This window comes from Sapajus apella, unplaced genomic scaffold (genome assembly GCF_009761245.1).
Source record: "Sapajus apella isolate SASKATOON/1434 unplaced genomic scaffold, GSC_monkey_1.0 scaffold16, whole genome shotgun sequence".
Taxonomy (NCBI): domain Eukaryota; kingdom Metazoa; phylum Chordata; class Mammalia; order Primates; family Cebidae; genus Sapajus; species Sapajus apella.
In genome coordinates this window covers 9,417,626-9,436,594 of record NW_022436956.1, presented here as the reverse complement: position 1 = coordinate 9,436,594, position 18,969 = coordinate 9,417,626, and the positions used below count along the sequence as shown (strand labels likewise).

The following is an 18,969-nucleotide window of genomic DNA, read 5'->3' as shown; positions in this document are numbered from 1 at the left end:
CAGAAGAGGAAAAAGTGTTTGCAAACTATACATTCAAAAAAGGCCTAATATCCAAAATCTAGAGAACTTAAGCAAATCAACAGGCAAGAAACAAATAATCCCAATGGTCAAAGGACATAAACAGGCATTTCTCAAAAGCAGTCAACAAACTTATAAAGAATGTTTGGCACAACTAATGATCAAAGGATTGCAAGTCAAAATCACAATGAGATACCATCTTACACCAATCAGGATAGCCATTATTAAAAAGTCAAAAAATAACATATGCTGCTGGCAAGGCTGCAGAGAAAAAATGGAATGCTTATACATTGTTGATGGAAATGTAAATTAGGTCAGCTTCTATGCAAAGCAGTTTGGAGATTTCTCAAAGAACTCAAAACACAGCTACCATTTGACCCAGCTGTCCCATTACTGAGTATATACCCAAAGGAAAAGAAATCATTCTGCCGAAAAGGTACATGCACTCATATGTTCATCACAGCACTATTCACAATAGCAAGGACATGGAATCAACTTAGATGCCCACCAATAGTGGATTGGATAAAGAAAAATGTGGTACATACACATCATGGAGTGCTACGCAGCCATAAAAAAGAATGAAAACATATCCTTTGTAGCAACACGGATATAGCTGGAGACCATCGTCCTAAGTCAATTAGTGCAGGAACGGAAAACCAAATATCGCATGTTCTCACTTATCATTGGGAGCTAAACGTTGGAGACACATGGACACAAAAATGGGAACAGTAGATACTGGGAACTACTAGAAAGGGAAAGGGAAAGGGGACGTGGGCTGAAAAAACTACCTATTGGGTAATATGCTCACTACCTGGGTGATGGGATTATTTGTACCCTAAACCACAGCATCACATATTATGCCCATGTAACAAACCTGCACAGGTAACCCTCTCAATCTAAAATAAAAGTTGAGATTATTTTAAAAATATTTGTAGAATTAAGAATAAAAAACACTTATGTCAAGAAAAAAATGTTTAATGGTATATTGTGAAGTGACAATATATGAATATGAGATTGCAATAAGGAAAGTTTTTCTTTTCTTCACAGGAGGGTTACTGGATGCCAACAAAGGCATAATACTTGGATAAATTTTATCACTTTAGAAATGTTTGGGAGTAAAGAGGAATGATTTACTATGTTTCTCTATCTTTTAAAAGGATTATATCCTATCCCCTCACTACAAATATCTGGGTTCCCTCTATTATCCTAATTCATTCTAAAGATTACCAAATTTTCCTTCATTACTCCCTCTCTTTCATTTCAGGGCCTGCTGGCTAAATAAGGGGTTGGTAACTTGTCATCCTTGGATAGTCCTCATAGTAACTGACCATCTGGAAATATTTACAACATTGCGTTTATACTTGCAAAAATCCTCAAATAACAGTACACAAACCCATAAATCATTTAAAAAGAGATCAATAAATTGGATCATATCAAAATCAAGAACAGCGTTCATCAAATAATAAATTGAGATTGAAAAAGCAAGTCACAGAGTGGGAGGAGATATTTCTAAGCATGTGACAATGCAAATACTAGAAAGGATACAGAGCAACAGGAGTTCTAGTAGGAGTATAAATAAACTTGTAGGAGTATAAATAAGAACAACCATATTTTGAAAATTATTTGCCATTAACTACAAAAAGTGAACATACACATATCCTATGGTCCAGCAATTCTAACTTTTAGACACATTCCCAATACCAATATATTCATATTTACACCAAAAGGCATGTTCAAAAATATACATAGTCACTTTGTTCATAGTAGCCCCAATCTGAAAATAACCTAAATGTCTGTTAAAAGAAAAGTGAATATCATGTGTTTGACATCCATAATATGTATGAAATATAACATCAATAAATTCAACCAGCTATCATGGATAAACCTCACAAACATAATGCTGAGTAAGTGAAGAGATACACCAAAAACATAAGTTTATTTATAAATTTAAACAAATTTAATTTATATAAAGTTAAAACAGAGGCAAAATCAAACTTTATTATGTTAGCGGTCTGGATAGTAGTTACGTTTTGAGAGCAGAGAAGTTTAATAAAGGGAAGGTAATGTGTGGCGGGGCACTGGTTCTGAGTGCTGGTAATGCTTCATGTCTTCAACTATTTTATACAGGCATGTTCATTTTGTTATAATCCATTTAATTTACACTTGTGAATGAATTCTATGAATTTGCAAATGTAATCTGTATTTTAAAATCATTGGCATAATAATCCTTATAATATCATTTTAGGATCTTTTTAATGTCTATAAGTTCTGTAGTATCATCTACTTTTTTATCAGTCATATTGGTAATTTGGCCTTCTTTTTCTCTTGATCAGTCTTTCCAGGGTTTTAGCACTTTTATTACTCTTTTAAAAAATATCTTTTGTTATTTCGTTTGTTATTTTATTAATTTCTGCTTTCAAACTTACAACTTATAATCCTTCTACTTAGTTTGGGTTTACTTCGCTATTTTTTGCTAGTTTTTTGAAATGGTTGTTTAGATTATTCGTTTTAAACCTTTTCTTCTTATATTCATTTAAGGTTATAAATTTGCCTGTAAGAATCTTACATTTTACAAGTTTTAATATGTTGTATTGTCATTACAAATTAGTTAAAAATGTTTCCTGTTTTCACCGTGATTTCTCTTTATCCCATGTATTCCTTAGAAGTATTTCACATATTTTACATTTTCAAACATATGGAGATTTTCTAGTTACCTTTGTTATTAATAGTTTAATTGCCCTCCGGTCTGAGAACACATGTCTATGTGATCTAATGTCTTTCCATGTACTGGAAAGGACTTGGACGTTGTTATCTAAGCTGTCTCTGCTTCAGGGGGCATCCCAAGCACAGTACCACTTTGGTTTTTGTGCTCGCAAAGGTTCTGCCCTGATGGTCTTGGATGAGATCCAGAAGAATTCTCTGTATTACCAGGCAGAGATTCTTGTTCTCTTCCCTTACTTTCTCCTAAACATACAAACTCTCTCTGTCTCTCTGTTCTGAGCCACCTAGAGCTGGGGATGAAGTGACACAAGCACCCTTGTGGCCACTGCCACTAGGACTGAGCTGAATCAGACCTGAAGTTACCACAGCAAAGTCTCATCCAAGGCCTGCTGTAGCCACTCCGTGCTACAGGCTATGTTTGCTCAAGGCCGTGGACCTTTACAATCAGCAGGTGGCAAAACCAGCCAGGCCTGTGTTCTTCCCTTCAGGGTAGCAAGTTCCCCCAGGCCACACATGGGTACAGAGGTGCCATCCAAAATCCAGGGACTCAAATCAAAAAACCTTAGAAGTCTACCTGGTATTCTATTGCCCTGTAGCTGACCTGGCACTCAAACCACAAGATGCAGTACTTCCCCCTCTTCCCTACCCTTTCCAAAAGCAGAGGAGCCGTATCCCATGGCCACCAACACTACAGGCCCACAGTGAGTACTGCCAGACTACCACCCATGTTCCCTTAACGTCCAAGAGCTCTTCAGTCAGCTCGTGGTGAATGCTGCCTGGCCTGGGACTCACCCTTTAGGGCCCTGGGCTTCCCTCTGGCCCAAGAAAGGGCCAGCAATGCCATCAGGAGTCAAGTCCTAGAGTCAGGGACCCCCAAGAATCTACTTGACGCTCTACCCACCTGTGGCTGAGCTGGTACCTAAGGTGAAAGACTAAGTCCCCTTTACTTTTTCTTCTGCTTTTCTCTAGTGGAAGGAGTCTCATGCCGGGAATTTTTACTAGCTTGAGTTATATGGAAATTCTAAAATGAAAATAGGTCAAATTTTGTCTTCAGGTAGGATACATAATAACACCAACCACTGAAGTACCAAAGATTTCTGTTAATTCTTTGAATTAACTTTTTTTTCTTTTACAGAATGCTCTCACAGAAATGTCAGCACCATTTTTGTTGATTTAATGACTAAATAATAATATCAAATGTTGGTTGAGTGTTACTCTATGCCAAGAAATTTCATGCATTATCTCAATTCATCTTCATAATAATCTTATGATGTAGTTACTATTATCATTCTCATTTCTCATATAAGGAAAATAGGCTTAGAAAGATTTCTCAAGCAGCCCCAGGGGAATCTGACAAGATGGCCAAACAGAAACAGCTCTGGTCTGCAGCTCCCAGCAAGACCAACACAGAAGGTGGGTGATTTCAGCATTTCCAACTGGGGTACCCAGCTCATCTCATTGGGCCTGGTTAGGTAGTGGGTGCAGCCCACGGAGGGTGAGTAGAAGCAGGGTGGGGCATAACTTCACCCACGAAGTGCAAGGTACAAGAAGCCAGGGGACCTCCCTCCCACAGCCAAGGAATGCCATGAGGGACTGTGCTACCCAGCCTGGATACTATGCTTTTCCCACAGTTTTTGCATTCTGCAGATCAGGAGGTTCCCTTGTGTGCCTACACCACCAGGGCCCTGGGTATCAAGCACAAAACTGGGTGGCTGTTTGGGCAGACACCAAGCTAGCTGCAGGAGTCTTTTTCGTACCCCAGTGGTGCCTGGAACCCCAGTGAGATAGATCCATTCACTCCTCTGGAAAGGGGGCTGAAGCCAGGGAGCCAAGTGGTCTCACTCAGTGGGTCCCACTCCCATGCAGCCGAGCAAGCTAAGAACCACTGGCTTGAAATTCTCACTGCCAGGACAGCAGTCTGAAGTCAACCTGGGACAGTCAATCTTGGTGTGGGGAGGAGCGTCTGCTATTACTGAAGCTCTAGTGGGCGGTTTTCCCGAGTGCTAAGAAGGCTGGGAGAGTCCGACTAGATGGAATTCACCACAGTAGGGCAAAGAAGCTGTAGCCAGACTGTTTCTCTAGATTTCTTCTCACTGGACAGGGCATCTCTGAAAGAAAGGAAGCAGCCCCAGTCAGGAACTGACAGACAAAACTTCTACCTCCTTGGGACAGAGCACCTGGGGGAAGGGGTGGCAGTCGGCACAGCTTCAGTGAGCTTAATCTTTCCTGCCTGTGATCTGAAGGGAGCAGCTGCTCCTGACAAGGATTCTCATAGCACAGCGTTCAAGCTCTGCTAAAAGACAGACTGACCCCTCAAGTGAGTCCCTGATCCCCGTGCCTCCTGACTGGGAGAAAGCTCCCAACAGGGTTCAACAGCCACCTCATACAGGAGAGCTCTGGCTGGCATCAGGCTGGTGCTCCTCTGGGACAAAACTTCTAAAGGAAGGAGCAGGCAGAAATCTTTGCTGTTCCTGTTCGGCAGCCTCCATTGGTAATACCCAGGTAAACAGCATCTGGAGTGGACCTCCAGCAAGCTACAGCAGACCTGCAGAAGAGGGGCCTGTTAAAAGGAAAACTAACAAACAGAAAGGAACAACATTAACATCAAGGACCCCCACATAAAAACCCCATCCAAAGGTAATCAGCTTCACAGATCAAAGGTAGATAAATACAAAAAGATGAGGAAACACCAGTGCAAAAACGCTGAAAATTCCAAAAACCAGAATGCCTCTTCTCTTCCAAATGATCACAACTCCTCTCCAGCAAGGGCACAAAACTGGACAGAGAATGAGATTGACAAACTAACAGAAGGAGGCTTCAGAAGGTGGGTAAAAACAAACTCCTCTGAGCTAAAAGAGCATGTTCTAACCCAATGTAAGAAAGCTAAGAACATTGATAAAAGATTATAGGAACTGCTAGCTAGAATAACCAGTTTAGAGAAGAACATAAATGACCCGACGGAGCTCAAAAACACAGCACAAGAACTTCATGAAGCATATAAAAGTATCAATAGCTGAATCAATCAAGATTGATAAAGATCAATCGATCTCTGAAAGCATATCAGGGATTGAAGATCAAAGTAGTGAAATAAAGTGTGAAGACAAGATTAAAGAAAAAAGGGTGAAAAGGAATGAACAAAGCCTCCAAGAAATATGGGACTATGTGCAAAGATCAAAAGTACGATTGATTGATGTGCCTGAAAGTGATGGGGAGAATAGAACCAAGTTGGAAAACACACTTCAGGATATATGAAGTCAGGTAGCATGATGCCTACAGCTTTGTTCTTTTTGCTTAGGATTGTCTTGGCTATGTGGACTCTTTTTTGGTTCCATATGAAATTTAAAGTAGTTTTTTCTAATTCTACAAAGAAACTCCATGGTAGCTTGGTGGAAATAGCATTGAATCTATAAATTATTTTGGGCAGTATGGCCATTCCCAGGATAATGTTGACTCTAATCCTCCAGCAACTGGAAACTTACTACCCAAAGGCCTCCATTGTATCTTTTGATTAATTTATTATAAAATTCTCCCCAAAGTTGAGCTGAAGTCTCTGCTCCTATAATTTCCACTCATTAATTTTTCAACTTTGATATTCAAGGAACCATCATTGATCACAATATGAAACAGTAAGTGCTAGTCTAAGACACTAATTCATGACCTCACAGAACTTGGAATATAGTTTAAAGGACCACAAATACATCAAGCACAGCTAGCTGTAGAGGTTTAAATACAGGCATTCAAATTAAAATACCTGATCAGGTAAGGCTTCCTTGAAGAGGGAGTGGAAGAGCAGGACTTTGAAAGCTAGTGAGGAGTTAGCTAAACGAAGAAGGGAGTTGCGGAGGGTGCCAAGAAAACACAAAACATCAAAGTATAGATGTGTCAAACAACCCAACACTGTTAGAAAAGCAGGTGTTTGCTATGGCCCGAATGAAGGGGTAATAAGGAATGTAGGTGGGCAAGAAGGCCAGGCAGAGAAAGACATATCTTGCTGGAAGTGATTGCTTATGGGTAAACAGAAGGGCTGAAGGGGATGGTGCAATGATTGTGCCTCTGAGAGTATGTAGTGGGCTAAATAATGACCCCCGAGGATTTTTACATCTTAATTTCTTGATTTCTGAAACCTGTAAATGCTACCTTTTATGCAAAAAGGGCACTGAAGTTCTGATTAAAACAAGAATCTTGGGTTGGTGAGGTTATCTTGCATTATCCCAGTGGCCCTTAATGCAATCACAAATGTCCTTATAAGAAGGAAGCAGAGAAGATTTGATTACAGAAAAAAAAACAAACAGCCAATGTGATGATGAAAGCAGAGATTGGAGCGATATGCTTTGAAGATGGAGGAACAGGTAATAAGCCAAGGAAAACAGGAGGCCACTAGAAGCTGAAAAAGTCAAGGAAACAGATTCTCTCTTCAGAGCCTACAGAAAGAATCAACTCTGCTGATAAGTAAAAACCACTAAATTTCTTATTTATTTATAGTAGCAATAGGAAATTAATACATAGTACTTAAGCCAAAGATTACAGAATTGAATTTCTCATTTACTATGGCGCAGTTCCAGAAAAATCAATAACAAAGGACTCCAGTGGTTGGGGAATATAGCAAAAAGCCCACTCATCTGCCTCAGTGATGACTTCTAGAAAGGATATCTCCTTTTATCCCGAATATAAGTTCGCTACACACTGTCATGGATTCAAATCCTGTGCTACTTGCTAGCCGTGTAGCCTTAAGTAAGTTACTGAACCATTCTGAGCTTATTATCTCATCTGTAAAAATGAGAGGATTATACATATTTCACAGGGTTTCCGTAAAATAAAGGATATGAAAGGAGGAAAGGCAGACAATCCATATTAGGATCCTAGAAAGTACCAAGTACCAAATACCCAAGAAGAACGACACGGCTGAGGTAGAAACAAGGAAGATCTTAATGACTGTTATCTTGAAATGAAATCCAGACCCACTAGCTAAGGTAGATGTCAAAGGCTTCATCCAGCTGGTGCCACACACAGAGAAGAGCACCTGGGCAAGGAGGACAATGAGACAATGGCTATAACTGGAAGGAGGAGGGGGAAGGAGTGACCTTGAAGATGGCCATCGAAAGGGTTACATTTTACCAAGAAGATTGAGATGTTTAAGGGGCAAAAATCAAGAAATCTTCTTCTAGAAGTTTCTTCTAAATAAAACTGAAGGATATGGAATGATGTTAGAAATGGACTGTTTCTCTAAGGAGTAAAGAGCAAGGACATTATTTGAGACGTATCTGAGAATGGTTGAGACATAGTTCTAGCTCTAATACTAGAAGAGCTAAAGCTAAGAAAATATCCAGAAAGTTATTCCCATGGGGCAGGGAAAGCAAAGAGAGGATGGAAACTCAGAAGCATTCCCTGACAGTGCTCACCAGCCTGCACTTTCCACACTAGTACAGAAAGTTATTTCTGGATATTTTCTTAGCTTTAGCTCTTCTGGTATTAGAGGACTAGGGGAATTGTGGTATGGATGCTCAGGAGAAAAACAACCCTTGGCTGGGCATGGGTGGCTCATGCCTGTAATCCCAGCACTTTGGGAGGCCAAGGAGGGTGGATCACCTGAGGTCAAGAGTTTGAGATCAGCCTGACCAACATGGCGAAACCCCATCTCTACTAAAAATACAAAAATTAGCTAGGCATGGTGGCAGGCACCTCTAATGCCAGCTACTCGAGAGGCTAAGGCAGGAAAATCACTTGAATCTGGGGGGTGGAGGTTGCAGTGAGCCAAGATCACACCACTTCACTCCAGCCCGAACAAAAGAGCAAAGCTCCATCTCAAAAAAAAATAAAAAAAGAAAGAAAGAAAGACAGAAAGAAAAAGAAAAAAGAAATTTGCCCAAGCCTTAAACTGGGGAAATTTTTTTCAGCATTGGAATAAGCTGTCTCAGTACACCTACATATTACATAAAACTCTGGAAACCTTTGAATTCTGCGATTCATATGTCATCCCATTTTATAAGTCATTGTCCTAATGATGAACACTATTTCACTTAGTAAGCATAAGACATTTCTAGGGAACCAGAAATCTGATAGTTTTACTGTATTAGGTCATTTTGCATTGCTATAAAGAAATGCCTGAGGCTAGTTACTTTTATAAAGAAAAGAGGTTTTATTTTGGCTGATGGTTCTGCAGGCTGTAATGAAACATAGCGCCAGCATTTACTTCTGGTGAAGCCGCAGAAAGCTTACAATCATGGAAGGAGGCTAAGGGGGGACCAGCACATCACATGGCAAGAGAGGGAGCTGGAGAAACGGAGGGGAGATTCCAGGCTCTTTTAAACACCAGGCCTCACATGAACTCATAGAGTGAGAATGCACTTATCACCAGAAAGTCAACATCAAGCCACTCATGAGGGATCCTCCCCCATGACCCAAACGCTTCTTACCAGGCCCCACCTCTAATCACATTTCAACATGAGATTTGTAGGGGACAAACATCTAAACAATATCATTCTGTCTCTGGCCCCTCAAATTCATGTCCTTCTCACATTGTACAATACAATCATCTATTCCTAACAATTTCCTAAAGTCTTAATTTGTTCCAGCATCTCTCAAAAGTCTAAAGTCCAAAGTCTCATCTGATTCTCAAAGCAATTTCCTTCAACCTATGAGCTTATAAAATCAAACACAAGCTCCTTACTTCCAAGATATGATGGTGGTACAGGCATTGAGTAAACATTCCCATTCCAAAAGGGAAAAATAAGCCAAAAGAAAGGAGTAAGAGGCTCTTCCAAGTCTGAAATCCAGCAAGGCAGTCCTTAAATCTTAAAATTCCAGAATAATCTCCCTTGGCTCCATGTCCCACATCCTGGGCACACTGGTGTGAGAGGTGGGTTTCCAAGGCCTTGAGAATATCTGCCTCTATGGTTTTGCAGGGTGCAGCCTCTGTGGCTATACTCACAGATCTCATAGATAGCTCCACTAGGCTGTTCCCCAGTGGAGACTCTTATGGGGGCTTCAATGCCACATTTTCCCTTGGCACTGTCCTAATAGAGCCTCTCTGTGGGGGCTGTGACCTTAAAACAGGCTTCTTCTTGAGCACCAAGGCTTTTCCATACATCCTCCAAAAATTGAGGTGAAAGCTGTCAAGCCTCTTTCACTCTTGCACACCTGCAGGCTTAGCACCATGTGGAAGCTGCCAAAGCTTATGGCTTGCACCCTTCAGAGCAATGACTCAAGTTGTACCTGAGCCCCTTTCAGCAGCACAGGGCAGAAGGACCCAGGGCCTGGCCCCTGAAAATATTCTTTCCTCCTAGGCCTCTGAGCTTGTGATGGGAGGGGCTACTTTGAAGATTTCTAAAATGCCTTCATGGCCTTTTCCCCATTGTCTTGGATATTATTAGCTATTATTATGTAATAATATATTATTGGATAATAGCTCTTAGCTCCCTTTTAGTCATGCAAATATATCTAGCAAGTAGTTCCTCCACAGGCCACTTGAAGTCCTCTGCTGAAAACATTCATTCCTTCTCTGCCACATGGTTAGGCTGTGAATTTTTCAAATTTTTATGCTCTACTTTTCTTTTAAATATAAGTTCCAACTTTAAGTTATTTCTTTCCTCCCATACATAATTGTGCTGCTAGAAGCAGCCATATCACATCTTGAATACTTTACTGTTTACAAATTTATTCTGCCAGATACCCTAGGTCGTCTTCTCAAGTTCAATCTTCCACAAATTCCCAGGGCATGGACACAATGCACCCAAGCTCTTTGCAAAGGCATAGCAATGGTGACCTTTGCTCCGGTTCCAAATAGCTTCCTCATTTTCATCTGAGACCTCCTCAGCCTGGCCTTTGCTATCCATATTTCTATCAGCATTTTGGTCACAACCACTTAACAAGTCTCTAAGAAATTCCAACATTCCCCCAACTTCCCGTCTTCTAAGCCCTCCAAACTCTTCCAACCTCTGCCGATTACCCAGTTCCCAAGCTTCTTCAACATTTTCAGGTATCTTTATAGCAACACCCCACTTCTCATTATCAATTTTCTGTTAGTGCATTTTTGCATTGCTATAAAGAAATACTAGAGATTAGGTAATTTGTAAAGAAGAGAAATTTAATTGGCTCACAGTTCTGCAGGCTGTGCAGGAGGCATAGTGCTGGCGGCATAGTGCTGGCATCTGCTCCTGGTGAGGGCCTCAGTGAGCTTGCAATCATGGTGGAAGGCAAAAAAGGAGTTGGTGTATAACATGGCAAGAATGGGAGCAAGAGAGAGAAGGGAACAAGAGAGAGATGGGAAGGGAAAGTTCCACACTCTTTTAAGCAACAAGCTCTCACTTGAACTACCAAAGCAAGAACTCACTCATTACAATGAGGATGGCACCAAGCAATTCATGGGGGCTCTCCCCACATGACCCAAACAGCTCCCACCATGCCCTACCTCCAACATTGTGGCTTACATTTTAACATGAGATTTTGAGGGAGCAAACCTTCAAACCATATCAATCACACTGCATACATGCAGACACAGAGAAAAAGGGTGGGTAGAGACTGTAGTCCCAGCTACACTGGAGGTTGAAGCAGGAGGATTGCTTATACCCAGAAGTTTGAGGCTACGATGAGCCACTGCATTCGAGCCTGGGCTGTAACAAGAGTAAGACCCTGTCTCTTAAAAAAAAAAAAAAAAAAGTGGGGAGAAGACAGACATGGGGCAGGGAAGGCAAAGAGAGGATGGAAACTCAGGGATGGAAATCTACTTCAACTTTAGCCAGAAGCATTCCCTGACAGTGCTCACCAGCCTGCACTTTCCACACTAGTACAGATTTCTGGCTCCTTAAGGGAAGGAGTAGGGAAAGGACAGTTCTGTCTCGTGCCTTTATCAGGGACTCCTCCCTCCTTTCTATTTACTGGCTGTGATCAAACATCTAAGCTTTATAAAGCAAGCTAGTGGTTGTCCTTTCCAATGCCTCACTCAGCACACCTTCTGTCACCAGAACAAGTATCCAATGAGGAAAATGAACACACTGCTCCTTGTGAGCTTATTTCTCCTCTACCTCCAAGAGGGTAAGTTTGAATAATGTGGGTGGAGGGATGCAACTTAGGGGTACTGCTCTCTAAATCTCTACTCTCCAAGTGTCACTCACATGCTGCAGCTCAGACCTGAAGACTCAGTACAATCTGAGTTTCAGGATGTCAGAGAGATCACATACAACACACTAATCCAGAAGAAAATGTACTGATTGCAGGGCAACAGGACAGCAATTTTCAGACTTCAAATTAATTGACTTTCATCCATACTTATCTCATTTTGGTCCCCTGCTCTCTTGATACACTTTTCTCCATTATTCTCTCCTACAATCTAGTTTTTGTTTCCTCTGGTTACTTCTGTGTATTTTGTAGGATTTTCTATTCTACCTGATCTTTAAACACTGAGATACCTCAAGGCTTTATACTGCCCACTCAGACACTCCTTTATATTGACTTATTAACTTCTATGGCTTCAATTACAATCTATCTGCTGAAAATGCCCAATTTTATATCCTAGCCCGATTTCTATTCTGAGCTTCAGTCTTTCATCAACAAACATCTCCTACACTTAGAAGCCATCCTTGAAATCTCCCTCTCCCTTGACACTCACTAAAAAATAATGAATAATTACTATGCTTTCTACCTATTAAATGTACTTCAAATATGATTATATTTCTACCTTATATTTCTATTTTGCTACCTTTTGACACTTAGTATGAAATAATAAACCATAAAAGAATTATAAGAAAATGTGACATAATTTGTTTATAAGCTTAGAAATAAGAAAGGCCTAACTATGACTCAAAATCCAGAGTTCTTAAAAGAAAAACTGACAAATTTGACTCATGAAAATCAAAATATTCTTCATGACAAAAATGAAAAATGCAACTTACATCACAGACATGTAATGCTTCCTTTTAAAAAAATCAAAAAGGAAAAGGCCAACAATCTAAAAGAAAAATGGGCAAAGTATGTAGACAGTTCACATAAAAATGGCTATTAAACATATAAAAAGTGCTCAATCTCACTCATATTATGAAAAATGTAAATTAAAAGAACACCAAAATATCATTTTTCGCCTATCAGATTGGCAACATCCAGAAGTTTGATAAAATATTCAAGTATTGAAGTTGTAGTGAGACAAGAATTTTCCAAGCATTGATAGCAAGAGAATAAATAGTTACATCTCCTCTGGAGGGCAATTTGGCAATATCTATTAAAATCACAAAAGAGTTTACTTTTTATCTAGCAATTCTGCTTATATGAAATTATCTTACAGATATACTCCCACACAAATGAAATATGTTCGGCATTATATATTGCAGCAAATAATATCAAAAAGTGCAGATAGCTTAAATTCTCATAAGTAAGGGACGGGTTAATTCAAGCACAGTATAGCTCTACAGGAGAATACTATACAATTAGTATACATCATTCAAAAAATCAAAGTGCAGAGTATGTATAGTATACTACCAATTATGAAAAGGAGGTAAAAAGATACATGTACATATTTATATTTGCTTGAATATAGTGAAAATCAATCTGAAAGATATAAAAGAAATGAATAAAACTGGTTTCCATTATTTGTCAGATGAAAACTGGATAACTAGCTGGCAAGAGTGGGAGGTCAACTTTGCACAGCATTCTTTTTATATTACTTACTATTTAGTCACATCAAAGTATTACCTATTTTTAAATAATGCATTTTTTAAATGTTGAAGTTGAAAATACTCAGAGGTTAAAGATCAAAGAGACTATTATCTGAAGAGCATTATCAGTGCACTGTGCAGCTTGCTCCCAACTCCCGTGAGAGAGAGAACCCTCATGAGAGTTCCTTCAGGGAGAAATTGATAGTGTCCTCTGGTGTTTGGAAGGCACAGTGAACTTGAGGAACCTAAAGGTGAGAGGGAGCCTGTGGCTACAGCCCTGAAATGGTGGAACTGAGAAACAGCTGAGCTGCATTACATACAAGCAGGGAGGATGTGCATACACTCCTGTGGATCTGATCTGGGCCATGCTGTATCAAGCAAGTCAGGCTTGAGCTGTTTAAAGTTCTAGCCAGGAGGGCTGTCTGGAGGAACAAAGTATTTTAGCAAGAAGTGGGCCACTAGCTTCTTACAGCTGAGAGAAAATATAACCACCACCTGGGGGAAATATCCAGCCCATGCTACAGCAGCGGATTTGAATATTTTTGTGGGGGAAAGCCTGGAGAACCCACAAATGTTCCGCTGATTCTAGAAACTCAAGAAAATGAATTCTCCTGACTCAAGAAAATGAGTCAGCTTTTATTAAACACAAAGTCCAAGAGATTGGGTTTTAAGTAACTGCCATGGACAACAGATGATGGCATTAGAGCCAGTCCGATGAAATCTTTCCTGTCCTTCACCTGTCCCTCTCCCGCTCACCAAATGAAATGGGTCAGAAACTATCACTCATAAGCCAGAGGTGAGCAGGAGGAAACCAAGACAGAGAAATAGAGAGAAAGTCAAAGCCACCCCCTCCTGCCCATTACAAACACCTAAGCAAGTCTGAGCTATGTGTCTATGCATAGGTGTGTGCATGTGTGTGGATGTGCATGGGCATTCATAAAGGGAGAGCAGGTTGTTGGTAAGAAACATGGGCTTTTAATGAAACAGAGCTATTTTATTATTATTGCATGGGACTCAATGCATAAATTACTGAACCCAGATTATTCTTATGCCCAAAAGTGGCGGCAAGATTTCCTTTTCCTAAAAGTACATAGACAAGTTAGGAGCCTTGTCTGAAATTACCTGCAGGATTAGAAGAACTCGCTTTAGAAAAAGAACTCAAATGGGTAGTAGTGGGCAGAAGAATAAAACTGTTTTCTGTTTGCACATTTTAAGTCCCATGTTGACCTGATAGATAAATGTAAATGGGATTAGATCGCTTCCTTGCTTAAAATTTTTCAATAAATTCTCATTGCTCATGGATCAAAAACCATACTGATGTCTTTGGCCTAGGAGGGCTCAGGAAGTTGAATCTCTGCTTACCTGCCCAGCCGTGTCTCATAGCACAACCCACTTCATTCTCTGTGACCCAGTTACACTAGCATTTTTGTTCCTCAATACACAAGCTTTTTCCACTGCTGTTCCCTCTGCCTGAAATGTTCTTCACTCTGCCCATACCACATCACCCACTTACCTGGCTGACTCTTATTTATCATCAGGCCTCACCTTACATCCCATTCCCATGGAAGCCTTGCTTGGCTCTCTAAAATACATTAGTTCTTCCCTCTTAAATGTTCTCATTACATGTTTAACTATTTCTTGATATTACAATACAACTATACCTAATTTCGGGGGGGTTGTTTAATGCCTATCTCCCCAGCATGTTGTAAACACTTGTTTATTTTTGCATTCTCAGCACCTAAAACAATGTCCAGAATGTGGAACATGCTCAAAACCCAGCAACTAATGTCATCCTTTCCCTCCAAATAAGAGGAAAAGAGGAGGGAGCCAGCTCAAGTCTTTAGCTAAAGTATTCTCCTACTTTTCCAGCCCACAGTAATCTTCCTATTGCTATACTCTTAATCTGCATCACAGGATTCATCTGGTTGACTATACATTATCTTTGCTGTTGTTATTATTTCACATGTTAACTTGTCTTCAAATATAGATGGACCCTATTCAGGTCACAGAGACTGTGTGTTATCTTTTTTATCTACCTCCTAGCTTAACTTACAAAGCTACATTAATCAAGAATTCTACAAATAACAACTAATGGAGTGAGTGAACAGTATAGTCAATATGCAACCTCTTACTAATGCTGAAAACTCATTTTCCCATAATCCCGGTATTCCGCCTGAATATTCTATTCTCTCCACCCTGCAGTTACGGGTCTGAGGTGTAATACCTGCATGTACACGGAAGGATGGAAGTGTATGGCAGGCCAAGGCACTTGCATTGCAAAAGAAAATGAGTTATGTTCAACAACAGCCTATTTCAGGGGTAAGTGGGGCTCATGAAGACTCCAAAAATGCCTGCAGAGAACCATCACTCTTGCTAGTGCCTGGGATAAAGGACTCAATATCTTTAAGCCCTGCTAGAAGGTAAAGCAAGGAATAAAAGAAGAGGCAAGAAGGGATGATTTCCAACTTTTGCACTGTGGGGTTTGACATCCAGAGCCAGATAGGGCGGTGATTGGGAAATGAACCCAGGCGCCAGGGAAAGAGACGCAGTGCTAAGTGCTGTTCCTCTTGGTGCTGAGTTTTAGTAAGTCACTATTAAGACAATCTCCTCCAGCACTTATAACAGGCTTCTTTATTTTGTAGGAGAAAAACATATGTATTCAACACATATGTGTAAGCATAAGTGCCGGGAAGAGGAGTCCTACAAAAAAGACCTATTGAGAGTGACACTGTGCTGTGACAAAAACTTCTGTAACGTCTTCTAATGGAGCTTATGAACTTGCAGAGGATCATCTGTTCAAGATTCAGAATCAAGACCAACCAACATGAACTGTTTTATTTCCTACACCAAATTCCATATTAGCCTAAGATCCCAGAGAGAGCTGCAGGGGTCGTGTCCTCATTGCAGTGAAGGGGCTCCCCACACCAACCTCCACCATTAGATCCCTACAATCATGAGCATTGAAACAAAATCCTCCATGAGCTGTGCTTACTTTTTTGTCTTTTACTCCTGATTTCTGATTTATATCCCTATGGTAGGGTAAATAATGGACCCCCAAATATTTTTACATCCTAATCTCTGGAACCTGTGAAAGTTACCTTAAATGGCAAAAGGGACCTTGAAAATATGATTAAGGATCTTGAGAAGGGGAGGTTACCTTGCATTATCTGGGTGGTCTGAAGTGCTATCAAAATCTCCTTATAAGACGCAAGTAAAGGGAGATCTGACACAGAAGAAGAAAAGTTGTGACGATGGAAGCAGAGATTGGAGTGATGTGCTTTGCAGATGGAGGAATAGGCCATAAGCAAAAAACTACAGGAGGCCACTAGAAGCTGAAAAAGTCAAAGAAACAGATTCTCCCCTCAGAGCCTCCAGAAACCGGCCCTGATGCCACCTTGATTTAAGCCCTGTAAGACTCATTTTGGCCTCTAGAACTTTTAGGGGGTGTTATTTTCAGCTACTAAGTGTGTATTGTTTTAAGCCACTAAGTTTGCAATGATTTATTATAGCTGCAATGGGAAACAAATACAATCCAAAGAAACTAGGAATTCAAACCATTGGTAAGCCTGAGTACCCAGGGGTCAGTCTAGGTAACAACAGTATCCACCGCTCAGGGCTTATGGTGACCTGCAGAAAGACGGGAATGCAGAGCAAGTGCTATGAATGAATGCGGAGATCAATTTACGGATTTTAAACTTCATGACATGCTTCAGATAATCCTTTAGGCGTATCTGTGATGTAAATGGTGCCCCACTATGTTCTGAAGCAAACAAACATGATGTCCTAATAACTCAATTTATCAGTTCCTCATTAGCTCGTGTACTCACTGAAATTCTTTTAGCAGTTAATGTCCCTGTATTAGTTTGTTTTCACACCACTGATAACTGGGCAATTTACAAAAGAAAGAGGTTTATTGGACTTACAGTTCCATGTGGCTGGGGAAGCCTTACAATCATGGCGGAAGGTGAAAGGCATATGTCACATGGTGGCAGACAAGAGAAGAGAGCTTGTGCAGGAACATTCCCCTTAATAGTAGCCATCAGATCTTGTGAGACTTACTATCATGAGAAAAGCACAGGAAAAACCTGCCCCTATGATTCAATTACCTCCCACTGGTTCTTCCCACAACACATGGGAATTCAAGATGAAATTTGGGTGGGAACACAGCCAAATCATATCAGTCCCCTTCTTAAAACTCTCCTCTCTTAGCTCATATGATTGTACATTTGTAGTTCTCCTACCTCTCTGAAGAATCCTGAGTGAGGGTTTCTGGGGACAGTGTTTTGATTTGTTATGTTTGTTTGTTTGTTTTGCCATTTTTTGAGATAGAGTCTCACTCTGTCACCCAGGCTGGAGTGCAGTGGCACCATCTCATCTTACTGCAGCCTCTGCCTTCCAGGTTCAAGCTATTCCCTTGCCTCATCTTCCCATGTAGCTGGGACTACAGACATGCACCACAACGCTCAGCTGCCTTTTGTATTTTTAGTAGAGACAGGGTTTCACCATGTTGGCCAGGCTGGTCTCGATCTCTTGACCTTGTGATTCACCTGCCTCAGCCTCCCAAAGTGCTGGGATTACAGGGGTGAGCCACCATACCCAGTCCTGTTATTGTGTTTATATTCAGATATTTAACCTGTGTGAAGCCACCTTTGTAATATTGCTTTAAGTAAAAGGCAATATTGTTTTTCTCCATAGAGTGACTCAGATTTTTTAGCACCATTGACTACAAAGTCTATCCTTTCTCCATTCATTTGTGATGCAATTTTTATCATTAGTTATAAAGGGAAAAAAAATCAATGTTTACTATACTGTCTCACACACACTTCTGACATGAAATGTGTGGGGTTTTCCACCCCAAGAAATTATCCCATTCCCCAGTGCACACTGACCGAGTGCTCTAAAATTTAACTCAGTTCTGACACCAATTGCCTGGAGTTAGTGCAGCCTCCACAGATAAAGGGCTCAGTCTCCCAAGACTGCCCCTCAACTGCAGAGGCCAATCACAAATTGTGGGTCCTCAGGTCATGCACAACTTTTGTCCAAACCGGAAATTCCCACATTCCCCTCCTTGGGTTCAATAATTTGCTAGAACAGCTCACAAACCTGCAGAGATAATTTACTTATGATGATGGATTTATTGCAAAGGATACAGATGCACAGCCAGATGAAGGGGTAGATAGGGCAAGGTCTGGAAGGCTCCTGAGCACAGGAGCTTCTGTCCTTGTGGAGTCTGGAGTGCACCACCCTTCCAGCACATAGATATGTTCTTGTTCACCAATGCAGTAGCTCTAAACACCCTTTTAATTAAGGATATTTAATGGAGGTTTCATTGCATAGATATGATTGATTATTAATAAATGATTGGTCACCAGTGGTTAATTCAGCCTCCAGTCCTCCCCTCTCCAGAGGCTGAGAGGCAGGACTGAAAGTTCTAACCCTCTAATCACATGGTTGATTCCCTTGGCAACCAGCCCTTATTCTGTGGTTATCTAAAGGCTTTCCAAAAATCACTTTGCTAATATAAATTCAGGTATGGTTGAAGGATTTGTTATAAGACATGTAAATGCTTCATGAACCAAGGACAAAA

General features: G+C 40.6%; 1 protein-coding gene across 1 annotated transcript; it reads left to right on the top strand.

Annotated features, from left to right (window-relative positions):
* Positions 1-11,530: 11,530 nt before the first annotated feature.
* Positions 11,531-16,531, top strand: PATE4 (prostate and testis expressed 4). The gene is made up of 3 exons (XM_032285031.1): positions 11,531-11,769; positions 15,585-15,701; positions 16,025-16,531. The coding sequence occupies exons 1-3, from the start codon at positions 11,712-11,714 to the stop codon at positions 16,144-16,146; spliced, it is 297 nt and encodes a 98-aa protein (XP_032140922.1). The 5' UTR covers positions 11,531-11,711; the 3' UTR covers positions 16,147-16,531.
* The last annotated feature ends 2,438 nt before the right edge of the window (positions 16,532-18,969 follow it).

Bases quoted from the DNA above. Each gene is read 5' to 3' on its own strand.
- PATE4 (XM_032285031.1), top strand. From the start codon at position 11,712: ATGAGGAAAATGAACACACTGCTCCTTGTGAGCTTATTTCTCCTCTAC. The intron at 11,770-15,584 runs GTAAGTTTGAAT...TCCACCCTGCAG, and splicing joins TCTCCTCTACCTCCAAGAGG to TTACGGGTCTGAGGTGTAAT. The intron at 15,702-16,024 runs GTAAGTGGGGCT...TTTATTTTGTAG, and splicing joins AACAACAGCCTATTTCAGGG to GAGAAAAACATATGTATTCA.